Source organism: Arachis stenosperma, chromosome 9 (genome assembly GCF_014773155.1).
Source record: "Arachis stenosperma cultivar V10309 chromosome 9, arast.V10309.gnm1.PFL2, whole genome shotgun sequence".
In the NCBI taxonomy this organism is placed as follows: domain Eukaryota; kingdom Viridiplantae; phylum Streptophyta; class Magnoliopsida; order Fabales; family Fabaceae; genus Arachis; species Arachis stenosperma.
The window spans coordinates 26749758-26762872 of record NC_080385.1 but is presented as its reverse complement, the minus strand read 5'-3'; the positions used below and the strand labels follow the sequence as shown (position 1 = coordinate 26762872).

Here is a 13115-nt window from a genome sequence, read left to right as displayed (position 1 = left end):
TAAGTAAAATTAATAAAAAATAATTAAATAAAGAGATAAATATTAAATCGATATCAAAAGATTTTATCGATGATAAGATAATAGATTATTTTAAATTGAGTTTTAATAAAAATATTTTTTAAAAATATCTCAAATAAATTTTAAATTAAATATAAATATTTTATTAAAAAATACCTTTTCTATTAAAAAAAAGTCAATCTAAATTAGCACGATATCTGACCTCTCATATAAAATTGATAAAGAAAATTGCTTCAAGAACACCGACGTTCTTAATCCTTATTAGATCCTCTCTCTCTCTCTCACACACACCGAGGCCTCTCCCCAGTTTCGCCGCCAACACCCTTCTTTCGCCGCCGCTCTGACCTCCCCGGCGCCGGTGTGTTCTCTCTCGTGCCGCTAGGGCATCCTCTTGCGCTCTCTCAACTTGCTCCTTCAGGGTTCGCTTCCTCCTTCGATCCCCTATCTTTTTCTACTTCGACTCCAATATTTAAAGCCATTTGTTTACAATTCAATCACCGTTTTTTCAGTTTAACGCCAATATGTTGCATATCCGTCTCTGGAATACCATAGATTAGAAGTTTTTAATCACCTGCACTTTGTATTAGGTTTAAGTTTAAGAAGTTATTATTGTTGTACTGGTTATGGCGTGGTGGGTTTTGAACACGGCATTGCGTTTGTTTATTTATTTGTTGAATTTTTGGAACTGATTGCATACTCTATGATTTAATTGCTTAAACTTGTTTGTATTCTCACTTGAGCAGGGAATCAGTTTTTTGCCTGAAACATGTCTGGGGAAGAGGAAGAAAATGCTGCCGAACTGAAAATTGGAGATGGTAATCGTGTCCTTTCTTATTTTCTTATTATATATTTTTTAATGAGATTTGATTTGAACTTGAGCTAGAGGAGACAAGTAAGATAAGGTTAAGATTAGAAGAATGCTGTGTGATTCTTGTGTGAAAATGCTGTAAATAGGAAATTATGAATTACTCAACAAGATACAAAAAAGGATAGTAAGTGGTAACCAAGACAGGAGTTAGAACATGTGATGCATGATCTGTAGGTTTCAAAGATGGGAAAGAGTACGTGCAGGCTTATACACTGTAGGAAAGGTTGACCAAAGACTTGGAACAAGTCAAAGCAATAAAGATGAAAATAATACAGTCATCAAAAGAGGATGAGATAGTTATTAGTTATTTTAACAAATTGTTAATGGTGATAGCTACTTGCGGAAATTTGATTGGTTCTTCTAATGCTTTTATGTGTTATTGCCTGAACATTTTTGGTTGGTATATATGGTATCATAGCATAAATTTCATTCTGATAAAGTAGGTTTTTTTCCCTCCAGATTTTTTGAAGGCGAAGTGTTTGATGAATTGTGAAGTTTCATTGATTCTTGAGCATAAGTATGAGCAGCTTCAACAGACTTCTGATGATCCCATGAATCAAGTTTCTCAGTGAGTGAAATCCTTTATCTTTCTGATGGGTGGGTTCAGCATAAAGATCGGTTATGTAGTTCCTTTTTAGGGTCTTGGAACTGTCATGGCATTTACTGTTGGAATTCCATTATGAATAGACTGGATGTTAGACGCTCAAGTTTTTATTTGTAAAGAAAAACAACACTACCTCATGATTGGTTGCGAAAACAAAATAGCAGATGGCCTATGATTTTTATTAATCACCAATTTAACTATTGGAATAAGAGCACTTAATTGATCCATACCATTACAAAGCACTTTATTTTGACTCTTTTTTAATAATTTCCCTGTACAAAATTGATATCTTGCCAGTATAGACTTGACAAAATTGAAATAGAAAAGGAACAAAGTTGTTTAAGATATTTGGCATCATATGGTATTAATTTTCTTTTTTGACATTTTCAGGGTATTTGAAAAATCATTGCAGTATGTGAAGCGCTTTAGCCGCTACAAAAATCCTGATGCTGTTAGACAAGTCCGAGAGTATCCTTCAAAACTGAGTTGAAAAGCCTGCGTGCTGTTTCTTCCTTAATATATACATTCAATCACATTATGTTGTTCATCTTGTGTTTGTTAATGATGATTGACCTAATTTTGTTTCATATACTGACTGAACTTTTCTATTATCTTTCTTGATTTTTTGAATTTTCCTTAGAGTAGTATCATTTTATTTCTTTTCAGCTTTAGTCTTTCTAAAACAAAAATTATTTTATTATAATTTTGTAAGAGGAATTGTGTTCATTGTTTGATAAATTAAGGTCTATTGTATTTTAGTTAGTACACCTTACAGAAAAGTTTAGTGTATAATCCACTTTATGGAGTTGAGAACTAAGAAGCTTGAAACTTTAAAAGCATTGCATGAGGATTGTGAATTTGTGACGTGTGTGTGGATTGTGGTATTGTGACGCTTTGCATTAAAATTGTGAGAATTTGTGATCTTAACTACTGTACAGAATTCTTGCACGATATCAATTGGCTGAATTTGAGGTAATATCTCTGTTCCCTTTATGAAGTCTGTTTAGGAACCAAGTTTCACATTTTGCACATCACGATATATGAAATCTGTGTTTACTTGAATTTGTTGCAGCTGTGTGTCCTTGGTAATCTCTGCCCAGAAACTGTGGAGGAAGCTATTGCTATGGTTCCATCTATAAAGGTAGTAGTCATTTGTTCCATCTATAATCATATTATAAATATATCCTCTTCTATAAAGGTAGTAGTCATTTGCCCAGAAACTCCTTTGGGTAATCGGAAATATCCTACCTTTTCTCTTCCTCCTTTCATCGTCGCCCCTCTAAACACGGTCCATCAGATAAATTGTTCCGTCTTTAGTTGCTATGGAATTACAAGCGTCAAATATTTTTCCCATTGGACATGGCTTACATCTATTTCCTATTATGCAGAATTAATAATCCGTGGTTATTGATTTTTCTCCTCTCAAATGTTTGTTGATATAAGGTTTTATGCATTTGTTGAAGATAAAAATAGGCCAAATAGTTGATTGAAAAATTATAGGCTTGCTTAATTGTGTTTCATGAAGATGCTAAGCATGTTTCATGAAGATGCTAAGCATGTTTCATCAACCTAAAAGCAATTGTTACGTTAATGTTGCAGACTAGAGGAAGGGCGCAGGATGATGAAGCCATTGAGAAAATGTTAAATGACCTATCGTTGATTAAGAAATTTGAATGAAAATTTGTTCCAATTGGCAATAGATCTCAGTTACCCCCTTGTCAATGCACAATGTTGATCATGGCGTAGTTTTGCTGTTACTGCATATGGTATCACTTGACCTATGTCGAGCAAACTTTTTGTAATTTACATTATGAAACTCATCACTAGTAATTATAGGCTATAGCTATTTTGTTTTTACCGTGGATCCTAATCCTATGGTAAGTGGAGTGATTGAATGACCCTTTTATAATATATATAGATTGCCCTACTTTGTGTAATTCGTTCCTGATTCTCGTCTTATAGAACTTCGTTTCGATGTCACGTTAGTAAAGTTGACCCTTAATATTTACAGATTTGTCTCACATACTTTTAATTTCTGCATACCTCATTTCAAAGCTTAATTTCAATCACAGTTGCTATCGAGATGATCCTTTATTTTCAACTCTTATGCTTCATGAAACACCAGAAACTAATTGGCTGTATCGAATAAACAAAAGGGTAAACAAAAAATGCATCCAATTATTTTGGCACTCGTACAAAAATGTCCCATTATCGATAAAAATATATTCAAATAATTTAAAAATGCGTTAAAATACTGTCATGATAAAAAGACCTATACTGTTAATAGTACTTGTGTAGAAAGTTTAGTTTGTCAAGTCACTTTTTTTGTTGTTAATGTAAAAACGTTTTAATTCGCGAATGTGTATTTTTTCTATATTTTTAAATAAGAAGTAATGATCAAATCAGTACTCGAAAGATTCAAACACTGACATTTTGGTACCTCACTATTGTTATTGACAAAATGGTCCTTAAAAGATTTTAAAATTTGACAAGTATACTCACGAGTTTACCGGAGAACATTTCCAGCAAGCACAGTACTGATGTGGCTACCGTGTTTTGGTGATTTGGCAAACTACCCCCAAAGTTCCCTCTCCAACGTACACTCCCTCCCCTTCCCTCTCCCTCCCTGTCGCAGCTCCCATCCCCAACGCACACTTCTCCTCAATCGCGGTTCCCGCCGCATCACAAGCCCCTCTCCAACGTACACTTTCCCTTCCTCCCTCAATACCACCATTCACAGCAACAACAACTTTAACATCAACAGCAACAACAACCTCCACTACTCCCCCTTCCCCAACGCACACTTTCCTCTCCCTCCCTCAAAACCACCATTCACAGCAACAACAATCTCAACATCAACAGAGTTGTCCCAAATCATGAATTGTCCCAAATTTTTAGGTTAAATTATCATTCAAAAAGATTAATCACAATAAAACTTAGAGAAAACAAACAAATTCATATACAATAACCAAAATAAAATAAAATAAAATAAAATAAAACTTAATACAGACACCACCAAAGCAAGAATAGAAGAAGAACACTAGACACAGAGGGGGCACGACACGATGGAGCCAAGATGGAACCCAGACAGAGGAGACACTGTGGTGAAAAGGGGATTAGAATTCAAAGAGGCAAGAGAAGGGGATTAGGATTTAAAAAGGGAGATTTTGGACTGAGGAGGGGGGAAGTGCGTTGGAGATAGGGGATTAGGGTTAGAGAGGGGGAGGGAAGGATTAGGGTTGGGGAGGGGGAGAATGCATTCAGGAAGGGGAAGGGGGGGAGTGCCTTAGGGAGGGGAAGGAGAAGGAGAAGAATTAGGGTGGGGGAGGGTATTTGCCATGTCATGAAAACGCAGTGGCCATGTCAATACTGTACTTGCCGGTAATGTGCTTCGGTGAACTCGTGTGTACGCTTGTCAAATTTTAAAATCTTTTAAGGACCATTTTTTCTATAACAATAGTGAGATACCAAAATGTCAGCGTTTGAATCTTTTGAGAACTGATTTGATCATTACCTCTTTAAATAATTTAAAGATATTTTTGTTGATACCAAAATTTAGAAACATTTTTGTCATCAATAAAATAATTTAAGTGTATTTTAGTGTTACAAAATGACTAATAGTCATAATTATAATTAAATTTCGTAATACAATCAAATTATGTTCACATTTATAATCACAATATGATTTAAATAGTAATAACTTATTAAGTATGGTTTAATTTTTTTAAATTTATTAATATTTAGTCTAGTATAAATAAAACTTCAGTCCAACCTAAATATTAATAACTTTTAATATCTAAAAAGTAATAATATTAAAAAGAACAAAAAAGATTATGTTTCACTTTTATGTTTGGCAATTTTTATCTTTCTGAACGCAGAAATGATTCTGCCTCTGAACGCACGTTTAAGAGAAACTAAAATTTGTAGCTTTTGTGTTTTACATTCATGGTTGTTGATTATCCTTGTAAAATTAGGTAAAAATTTTATTTTTTTTTACTAACCCTACTCTTCTTTTTCTTCAATAAAAAAGATACCAATAACTATTACTTTTACAGTAGTTTTTTTGTAGTTATTCCTACTTTTTCTTTGTAGTTATTTCTACTTCTTTATAGTTTTTTCGTTCCAGCTTTTTTTCATCAAAATCGTTCAGGTTTATTTCAATCACTAACAAATTGAATATTTTAATTTTTTTATTATTTTTAGTGCTCATTTTTATATTTTAATTTTTATGTTTTTTTATTATATTTTTATTTATATAATAAATATTTTTATATTATATGTGTAGTGTTCTGATTTCTCATGTTATGTTTTTATGAGTTTTTTATCATTTACTATATTTTTTTTATATATTTTTTTATGAATTTTTTTTACTGGCTTTATTCATATGATTTTTTATTTATTTTATTGTATTTCTTTTATTCATATGACAAATATTGTTGATTTTTTTATAGGTTCTTATTTTTTAGATATTTTATTAATTTTTATGATATTTTTATTATTTTTTGTTCATATAAATTTTTTTTTATTCTTTACTGAATTGTATTTATGTTGTGTATGCTATTTTTTATTTTTTATTTAATTTTATTTATATGAATTTTATTCACTTTTTATTGTATTTTTTTTGTTCATATGATAAATGTTGTTGATTTTATGAAATTTTTTTTGTATAATTTTTTTTATTATTTGATATACTCTACTTTTGTTTTGTATTATTTTTTTTATTTTTTATTCTGACTTTGTAAAATTTGTAATTGTAATTATTAGGGTAAAAAACCCAAATGAGCCAAGGAGAGCTCAAAATTACCTAATTAAGCCAAATCAAAAATCCATACATGAATCAACCAGGACGAATTATTATATAATTCGAATCAATATGATTCGAATTATAATTACATGTAATTCGAATTGATATGATTCGAATTACTAGGAAGGCAACAAATGAATGAAGTTCGAAACAAGTTGTTTTGAATTACATCAACATAATTCGAATTTAGTTAATTCGAATTACTAGGAAGACACATTGTTAAGTAATTCGAAACAAGTTGTTTCGAATTACACTTAACTAATTCGAATCTAGTTAATTCGAATTACTAGGCTAGGTTGTGATACTACATAATTCGAAACATATAGATTCGAATTATATATATATAGTGCGAGCCAGGGCTGTATATATATGCTGTGAACTCATGTTGCTCTCAACAAAGAGGGGAGATGGCTAGTGAGGAGAGTTTCCTAGTTCTGGTACATTACAGAGGGTCGATTAAGAGAAAAACTCGGTCCGGCGTGAAGTTCACTGATAAGGATCCCCTATGTATTATCGTGACGCCGACAACCACCTACGATGCACTTGTTAGCTCTGTGCTGGAGAAGCTGGGTCTTGAAGGCGTTAAAAGGGTCAAGAAGTTTTTCTACCGCATTCCAACAGCGGTGCTCCATGACACCGTGAAGTTTGATTGTTTCACAATCGGTACTGACGAGAACTTGCAGGTTATGTTTCTTTCTCGTAGGCAGTTTCCCGAGGTAAGGACACCAGAGCTGTTGGCAAAGTTGGTTGATGGGGTATCCAGCTCGGGTGGTTCGAACCGGAATGCCACTACTATAGCCGCGGTTGCTGGCTCGAGCTCGAGACCTGCTGTTGCTTCATCCTCTGCTCCTGTGTATGAGCCACCGATGCAGCCTGTTGCGTCCCCTTCGTTTGCCGTTGATCTGAGCGGCAATGTTGGAGACGAGGTTCGGTATGGGGAACATATTCCCACCGAGGTACATTGTCCCACACCGGCTGCTGTTGGTGATGGTTTGTTTGATGATCCAGATGACGATGACGTGGAGCCGGATATGATCGCTGATGAAAGCGGCGATGATGTTGGAACTACTGTTCCGACAAGGGCTACAGGTGGATCTAGTTCTGGCACACATCAGTATCCACCCCATTTTTCCTCATTGGACCTGGATGCCATGCGGCAGGACGACAATGCTCTGCAGGCCTCAGGATTTGGTGCTAGAGATACCGAGGGGTCTGCCGGTATGAACGAGTTCCAGGTTGGCCAACAATTTCAGGATAAAGATGAGGCGCTGTTGAGTGTGAAGACGTACAGTATCCGCCGAGGGGTCCAGTACAAGGTCGTTGAGTCTGACTACCGCAGGTATGTGGGAAAGTGTTCTGAGTTTGGGAATGGGTGCACATGGCTAATTCGGTTGAGTCTCCGACAGCGGAAGGGTATCTGGGAAGTGAAGCGATACAACGGACCGCATACATGTCTTGTACAGCCATGCTAGTGCCGCCGACGCCCAACTGTAGCGACCCATCTCCTCAAGCCGAGCAACATATGGTAGCCATCTGATGTGTATACGATTGCCGGACTTGTCGGCAAACAGCTGCGTACCCAATAACATCATGATATAGGCCCGGGCAAATCGCCTAACTGTCTCCTCATCTGCCCCATCTGGACACTCTGCGAATGTCTCCTGAAACCAGGTGCAGTTGACTGCGAATTTTTGCACCTGGTTCTCCGGAGGTAAAACACCGAGCAACTCATGGAACCACTGCCAAGCAGGTCTCCCACCCTCAATGTAAAGGTGGAAGTCCGTAAGGCAACCACTAACATAATCTCCGTCGACTGGCAACCCCAGCTGGTATGCGACGTCCTGAAGCGTGATACTGCACTCTCCGAACGGCATGTGGAAGGTGTGCGTCTCAGGCCGCCACCTCTCGACGAATGCGCTGACTAGGGGCTCGTCTAGTCGGAACCATCTGTCGTTCAGTCTCGCAAGATGGTAAAGTCCCGCCATCTGCAAGTACGGGACATACCTCTCATCAAGACGCATCCCCTGTTGCCGCCTAACGCTGGATATGCAACGACGAGGCTGGCCAGTACATAAACCGCATAATTAGAACAGATGCACAAACCACTTGCGTAAACCGCTAAAAGTAAAATAAACCGCTAAAACAAAACCATTAACAAAAACCATCAACAAAAACCATTAACAAAAACCATTAACAAAAACCATTAACAATAAACCATTAACAAAAACCATTAACAAAAACCATTAACAATAAACCATTAACAATAAACCATTAACAAAAACCATTAACAAAAACCATTAACAATAAACCATTAACAAAAACCATTAACAAAAACCATTAACAATAAAACGCTAAACCAAAACCATTAACAAAAACCATTAACAATAAACCATTAACAAAAACCATTAACAAAAACCATTAACAATAAACCATTAACAATAAACCATTAACCATTAACAAAAACCATTAACAAAAACCATTAACAATAAACCATTAACAAAAACCATTAACAAAAACCATTAACAATAAAACGCTAAACCAAAACCATTAACAAAAACCATTAACAATAAACCGCTAAAACAAAACCATTAACAAAAACCATAAACAAAAACCATCAACAAAAACCACTAGCCTACACTATTTTCCTAAACCATTAACAAAAACCATTAACAATAAACCGCTAAAACAAAACCATTAACAAAAACCATTAACAAAAACCATCAACAAAAACCACTAGCCTACACTACTTTCCTAAACCACTATCCTAAACCACTAACAGTAACATAAACCATCATAGAAAACCATTAACAAATACCGTTATCATAAACCGCTTTCATAAACCACTAACCTCGTCGTTGATCACACCGGCGATATGAGCTACTCCATCCAAACGATAAAGCCTTCTCGGATCGTCCCCCATCGACAGAAACAACCGCTCTGGTCGCACTCGTACTGCACGTTGGTCTTCTTCTCTGGGATTTGGTGGGGTTGGAGAATGAGAAAGTGATTCGAATGAACTTGGCTCGAACTCCTTTTATAGCCGAACTCCTTGTAATTCGAATCAAGTTGATTCGAATTACTATGAAACTCAAATTTCACCTAATTCGAATCAAGTAGATTCGAACCTCCCTAAAATCCACTTCTCCTAGTAATTCGAATTAAGTAAATTCGAATTACGTTGATGTAAATCGAAACAAGTTGTTTCGAACTTCATTTGATTCTTGCCTTCCTAGTAATTCGAATCATATCAATTCGAATTATATGTAACTATAATTCGAATCATATTGATTCGAATTATATATTAATTCGTCCTGGTTGATTCATGTATTGATTTTTCATTTGGCTGAATTAGGTAATTTTGAGCTCTCATTGGCTCATTTCGGTTTTTTACCCTAATTATTATATACTACGTTTGTTATCAAGATTTTGTATAATATAAATTATGGTCCTATACAAAATAGGACAAAATAAATAAAAAATTAATTATAAATAACAATAGAGTCATGAATAATGAAAATTTATAATTCAAAATAATACTAAATTAAAGAGTACTAACTGTACCTAAAAATTATAGAATTTTTTTGTATTTGACATTATAAAATTTATAGTACTCTCTTTCATATTTTTATTTTTTATTGTATTTATTTTATTTATATAATAAATATTTTTTATATTTTTTTGTTAGTGTTCTGATTTTGCATGTATATAAAAAAAATTATCTAAATTGATGTCTCTTTTAGTAATTTTTCATCTAAAAATAATTTTGAGTAGTATATTCTAAACAATATTTATTTTACTATAATCAATTTTGATATAAAGATTGCTAAATATAAATCACATTAACCCAAACTTACTTTTCATACAAATCAATTTTACAAAATAAATTTTATGCAAACTCCTTGCAAACTGTAATCCAAACACACACGTACGTCCAGTCTCATCCTAACAAATTATGTTACGTTATTATGTTAAAATATGTTTTTATTTTATTTTGTTTTAAAATATTATTTTTTATAATGAACATATTATGAATTGTGTTGAATTGATTATTTCATGATGATTATATTATATTTTAATTGGTTAAGTTTTTTTTACACAAAAATTAAAAGAATATATAAATATTTGCGGGTATCTACCTTCTCTAAAGGAATATCTAAAGATAACTCGAGAGGAAGATGGAAAGGAGAGGAGAGATATTTTTTTAAATAGGAACGAGGAACATAAAAGGATTATCTGTCGCACTCTTATAAGTACCCATTACCCTGCCTATAACATGCAACGGAGATCCAGAGCCAATTTAAGTGGGAACGCATGGACTTTGTCCAAATTTTTTGTGGTGACTGAACTTTGTCCAGATTAAACTTTAAAGAATGTATCCTGATCGATTTGAGACTCTCACATTAAGTTTAAATTTAAACTAATCTTACTTGCTTGGATCTACTTAAGTATATTTTAAATTAGTATTTTTTAAAAAAATAGTAGGTTATATTTTATTAATTATTAAAAAATAAAATATAAAGATGTCCAAAAGCAAGATAGCGTAATAAAAGGTGCGTAGTCGAAAAACGAAGAAAAATCTTAAAGAAAAAAGAATGATAAATTAAATTAGTATTTTAACTTTTAAGTCATTACTATAATAAATACTATATTATTAAATATTATAACCATTTAATATATATAAAATTTTGGATATACTTACCAAAAAAAATTAATTTAAGTTAAAAAAATTTTAATTATTTTTTTCTCTCTTTTAGTTTAAAATATTATTTATTAATATAATAAAAAAATAAAAATAACAATAACAATAACAATAATTATTCACATTATTAAAATAAATTATATTACTACATTCATGATATTATATATATCTAAGATTATTATATATGATAAATGATTATTTGATACTTTTGTAATAACCATATAGTTAATTTATGTATAAATCATCTAATCTTTATAACATATAATATATTGTATAATTTTTTTTCTTTTCGTATAGATATATTAAGATGTCATTAATATTATTTTGCATATCAAATAAACAACTTAAATCATTATATAGGACAATAAATATAATATGCTATTTTTTTTAATTATATTAGTATTAAAAAATATTTAAATAATATAAACTAATTTTTTTTGGTAGAAAATAAAGCAATAATAAAGTTATTAACTAAGTTAATTATATAATTAAAAAATTATGGATCATTTTTTAAATAATAAAAATACTATTTTTACATGCTACAAATTTTATGGAAATAATTTTAAATAATAAATTAATTCTCAATAAAATGCATATCAAATATTATTATATAAGTATTAATTATTTTAAATTAAATTAATTTATATTCATACTAAAGAATATTTATTTAGGATTATAATTTAAATTCTGTACAAGACACGAAAAATGAAACTAATTATAAAAATTAAAAGTGAATAAATTTTGTAATTATGGTTATTGTTAACGGACATGTCACTTTCTAAATTTTTACTCTAAATAACTTAATTTACGGTAGGTCGTTTTTGTCACATTTTAAAATTTTTTGAAAATTACTTTGTTAATAACAAAAATTAAATATCATCTTATCAACGATTAGGGGCGGAGCTAGATGAAATATTAGAGGGGGTAAAAAATATTTACATAAAAAAATAAGACTAAAATAAAATTTTAAGAAGGGACTAAACTAAAATTTACATATAATTTATATGTAAAAAATTAAAATTAAGGGAGACCATTGCCCCTTTTCAATGTATATAGCTCCGCCCCTGTCAACAATAGAATTTTTTAAATACCGAATTGGTATTTACTTCTTTTAAGAAGAAGAGTTATTCAAATCAAATCAAGCACATATTATATTCTGTGGTAATAGGCTATATAAAAATTATGTAGTATCTTTCACTAGTAGTTTATGTGAAGGAATATGAGATGTATGTGTTTAAAGGAAAAAACTATTTTTAAACACAAGATTGATTTTTAAATAAAAAGTCAGTTTTTATATAAAAAAATAATTATTTTTAAATTGATTTTATTTTTATGATCGGTTTATTAATTCTATAATTTGATAATAATTATTTTTATTATTTAAAATTAGTTGGATTTATTAACTTAATTCAAATTTCTAATGAATCAAAAGTCAGGATTGATCCTTAATTTATGTTTACTGTTTAAAAAGAGATTTCAGATTCACTTTAAAATAGCGGTAGATAAAATTAAAGAAAAATTAAATGGATATAGATAAATTAGTTGCTTTTGATTAGATTTGATACAAATTAATTTTTTATTTTAACTTAATTTTGACTTTGATTTTGTTGGACTAAAATTAATTTTATCTTTAAAACAACAACAACAAAATTTTATACGATCATTAAATTATATTTAAGAATATAAGAATAAAATATTTTTATCACTATCAAATAAAAAATATTATCTATGAATATTTTGATTAAATATATAGCATTTTAAATTTTAACTGAAGTCTTTTTAAAAATCATAATTTAAAATCTGAAATACAGAATTATTTTATAAAACTAATAATTATTTAAAAATTGTTTAGATATATTTTAAGAAAGATAAAAGTTTTTACTTTATTTCGTTTATATTTTGACACATCATTAATTTAAAAAAAAATTGATTTAAAAAATAGTTTTAAATTTAGAAAATTTAAACTTAAAAGATAAAAATAACGTATATTATTAGGGTTAATGTTCAAATTCGTCCCTTAAAGATCACGTGATTTTCATTTTCGTCCCCGAATGCTTTTTTTAATCAAATTAGTCCCTGAAAGATAAACTGCTAGTCAAATTAGTCCTTCCGTTAATTGGAT

The 13115-nt window shown here is 31.1% G+C and overlaps 3 protein-coding genes across 3 annotated transcripts; 2 read left to right on the top strand and 1 right to left on the bottom strand.

The window, feature by feature from the left end:
- Nucleotides 1-227: 227 nt before the first annotated feature.
- LOC130947667 (DNA-directed RNA polymerase II subunit 4) lies at nt 228-3498 on the top strand. Its single transcript, XM_057876370.1, has 7 exons — nt 228-437; nt 762-833; nt 1346-1454; nt 1881-1958; nt 2429-2462; nt 2563-2631; nt 3090-3498. Exons 2-7 carry the CDS (start codon nt 785-787, stop codon nt 3165-3167), a joined length of 417 nt encoding a protein of 138 aa, XP_057732353.1. The 5' UTR covers nt 228-437; nt 762-784; the 3' UTR covers nt 3168-3498.
- A 3203-nt stretch (nt 3499-6701) lies between these two features.
- LOC130949295 (uncharacterized) lies at nt 6702-7680 on the top strand. Its single transcript, XM_057878056.1, has 2 exons — nt 6702-7584; nt 7634-7680. Exons 1-2 carry the CDS (start codon nt 6702-6704, stop codon nt 7678-7680), a joined length of 930 nt encoding a protein of 309 aa, XP_057734039.1.
- Nucleotides 7677-9214, bottom strand: LOC130949294 (protein MAIN-LIKE 1-like). The gene is made up of 2 exons (XM_057878055.1): nt 9143-9214; nt 7677-8354 (listed from the first exon to the last, which is right to left on the bottom strand). The coding sequence occupies exons 1-2, from the start codon at nt 9212-9214 to the stop codon at nt 7677-7679; spliced, it is 750 nt and encodes a 249-aa protein (XP_057734038.1).
- Nucleotides 9215-13115: the final 3901 nt, after the last annotated feature.

Bases quoted from the DNA above. Each gene is read 5' to 3' on its own strand.
- LOC130949295 (XM_057878056.1), top strand. From the start codon at position 6,702: ATGGCTAGTGAGGAGAGTTTCCTAGTTCTGGTACATTACAGAGGGTCG. The intron at 7,585-7,633 runs GTATCCGCCGAG...TGACTACCGCAG, and splicing joins GTTGAGTGTGAAGACGTACA to GTATGTGGGAAAGTGTTCTG.
- LOC130947667 (XM_057876370.1), top strand. From the start codon at position 785: ATGTCTGGGGAAGAGGAAGAAAATGCTGCCGAACTGAAAATTGGAGAT. The intron at 1,455-1,880 runs GTGAGTGAAATC...TGACATTTTCAG, and splicing joins CCCATGAATCAAGTTTCTCA to GGTATTTGAAAAATCATTGC. The intron at 2,463-2,562 runs GTAATATCTCTG...AATTTGTTGCAG, and splicing joins ATCAATTGGCTGAATTTGAG to CTGTGTGTCCTTGGTAATCT.
- LOC130949294 (XM_057878055.1), bottom strand. From the start codon at position 9,214: ATGGGGGACGATCCGAGAAGGCTTTATCGTTTGGATGGAGTAGCTCAT. The intron at 8,355-9,142 runs GTTAGTGGTTTA...TGTACTGGCCAG, and splicing joins CCGGTGTGATCAACGACGAG to CCTCGTCGTTGCATATCCAG.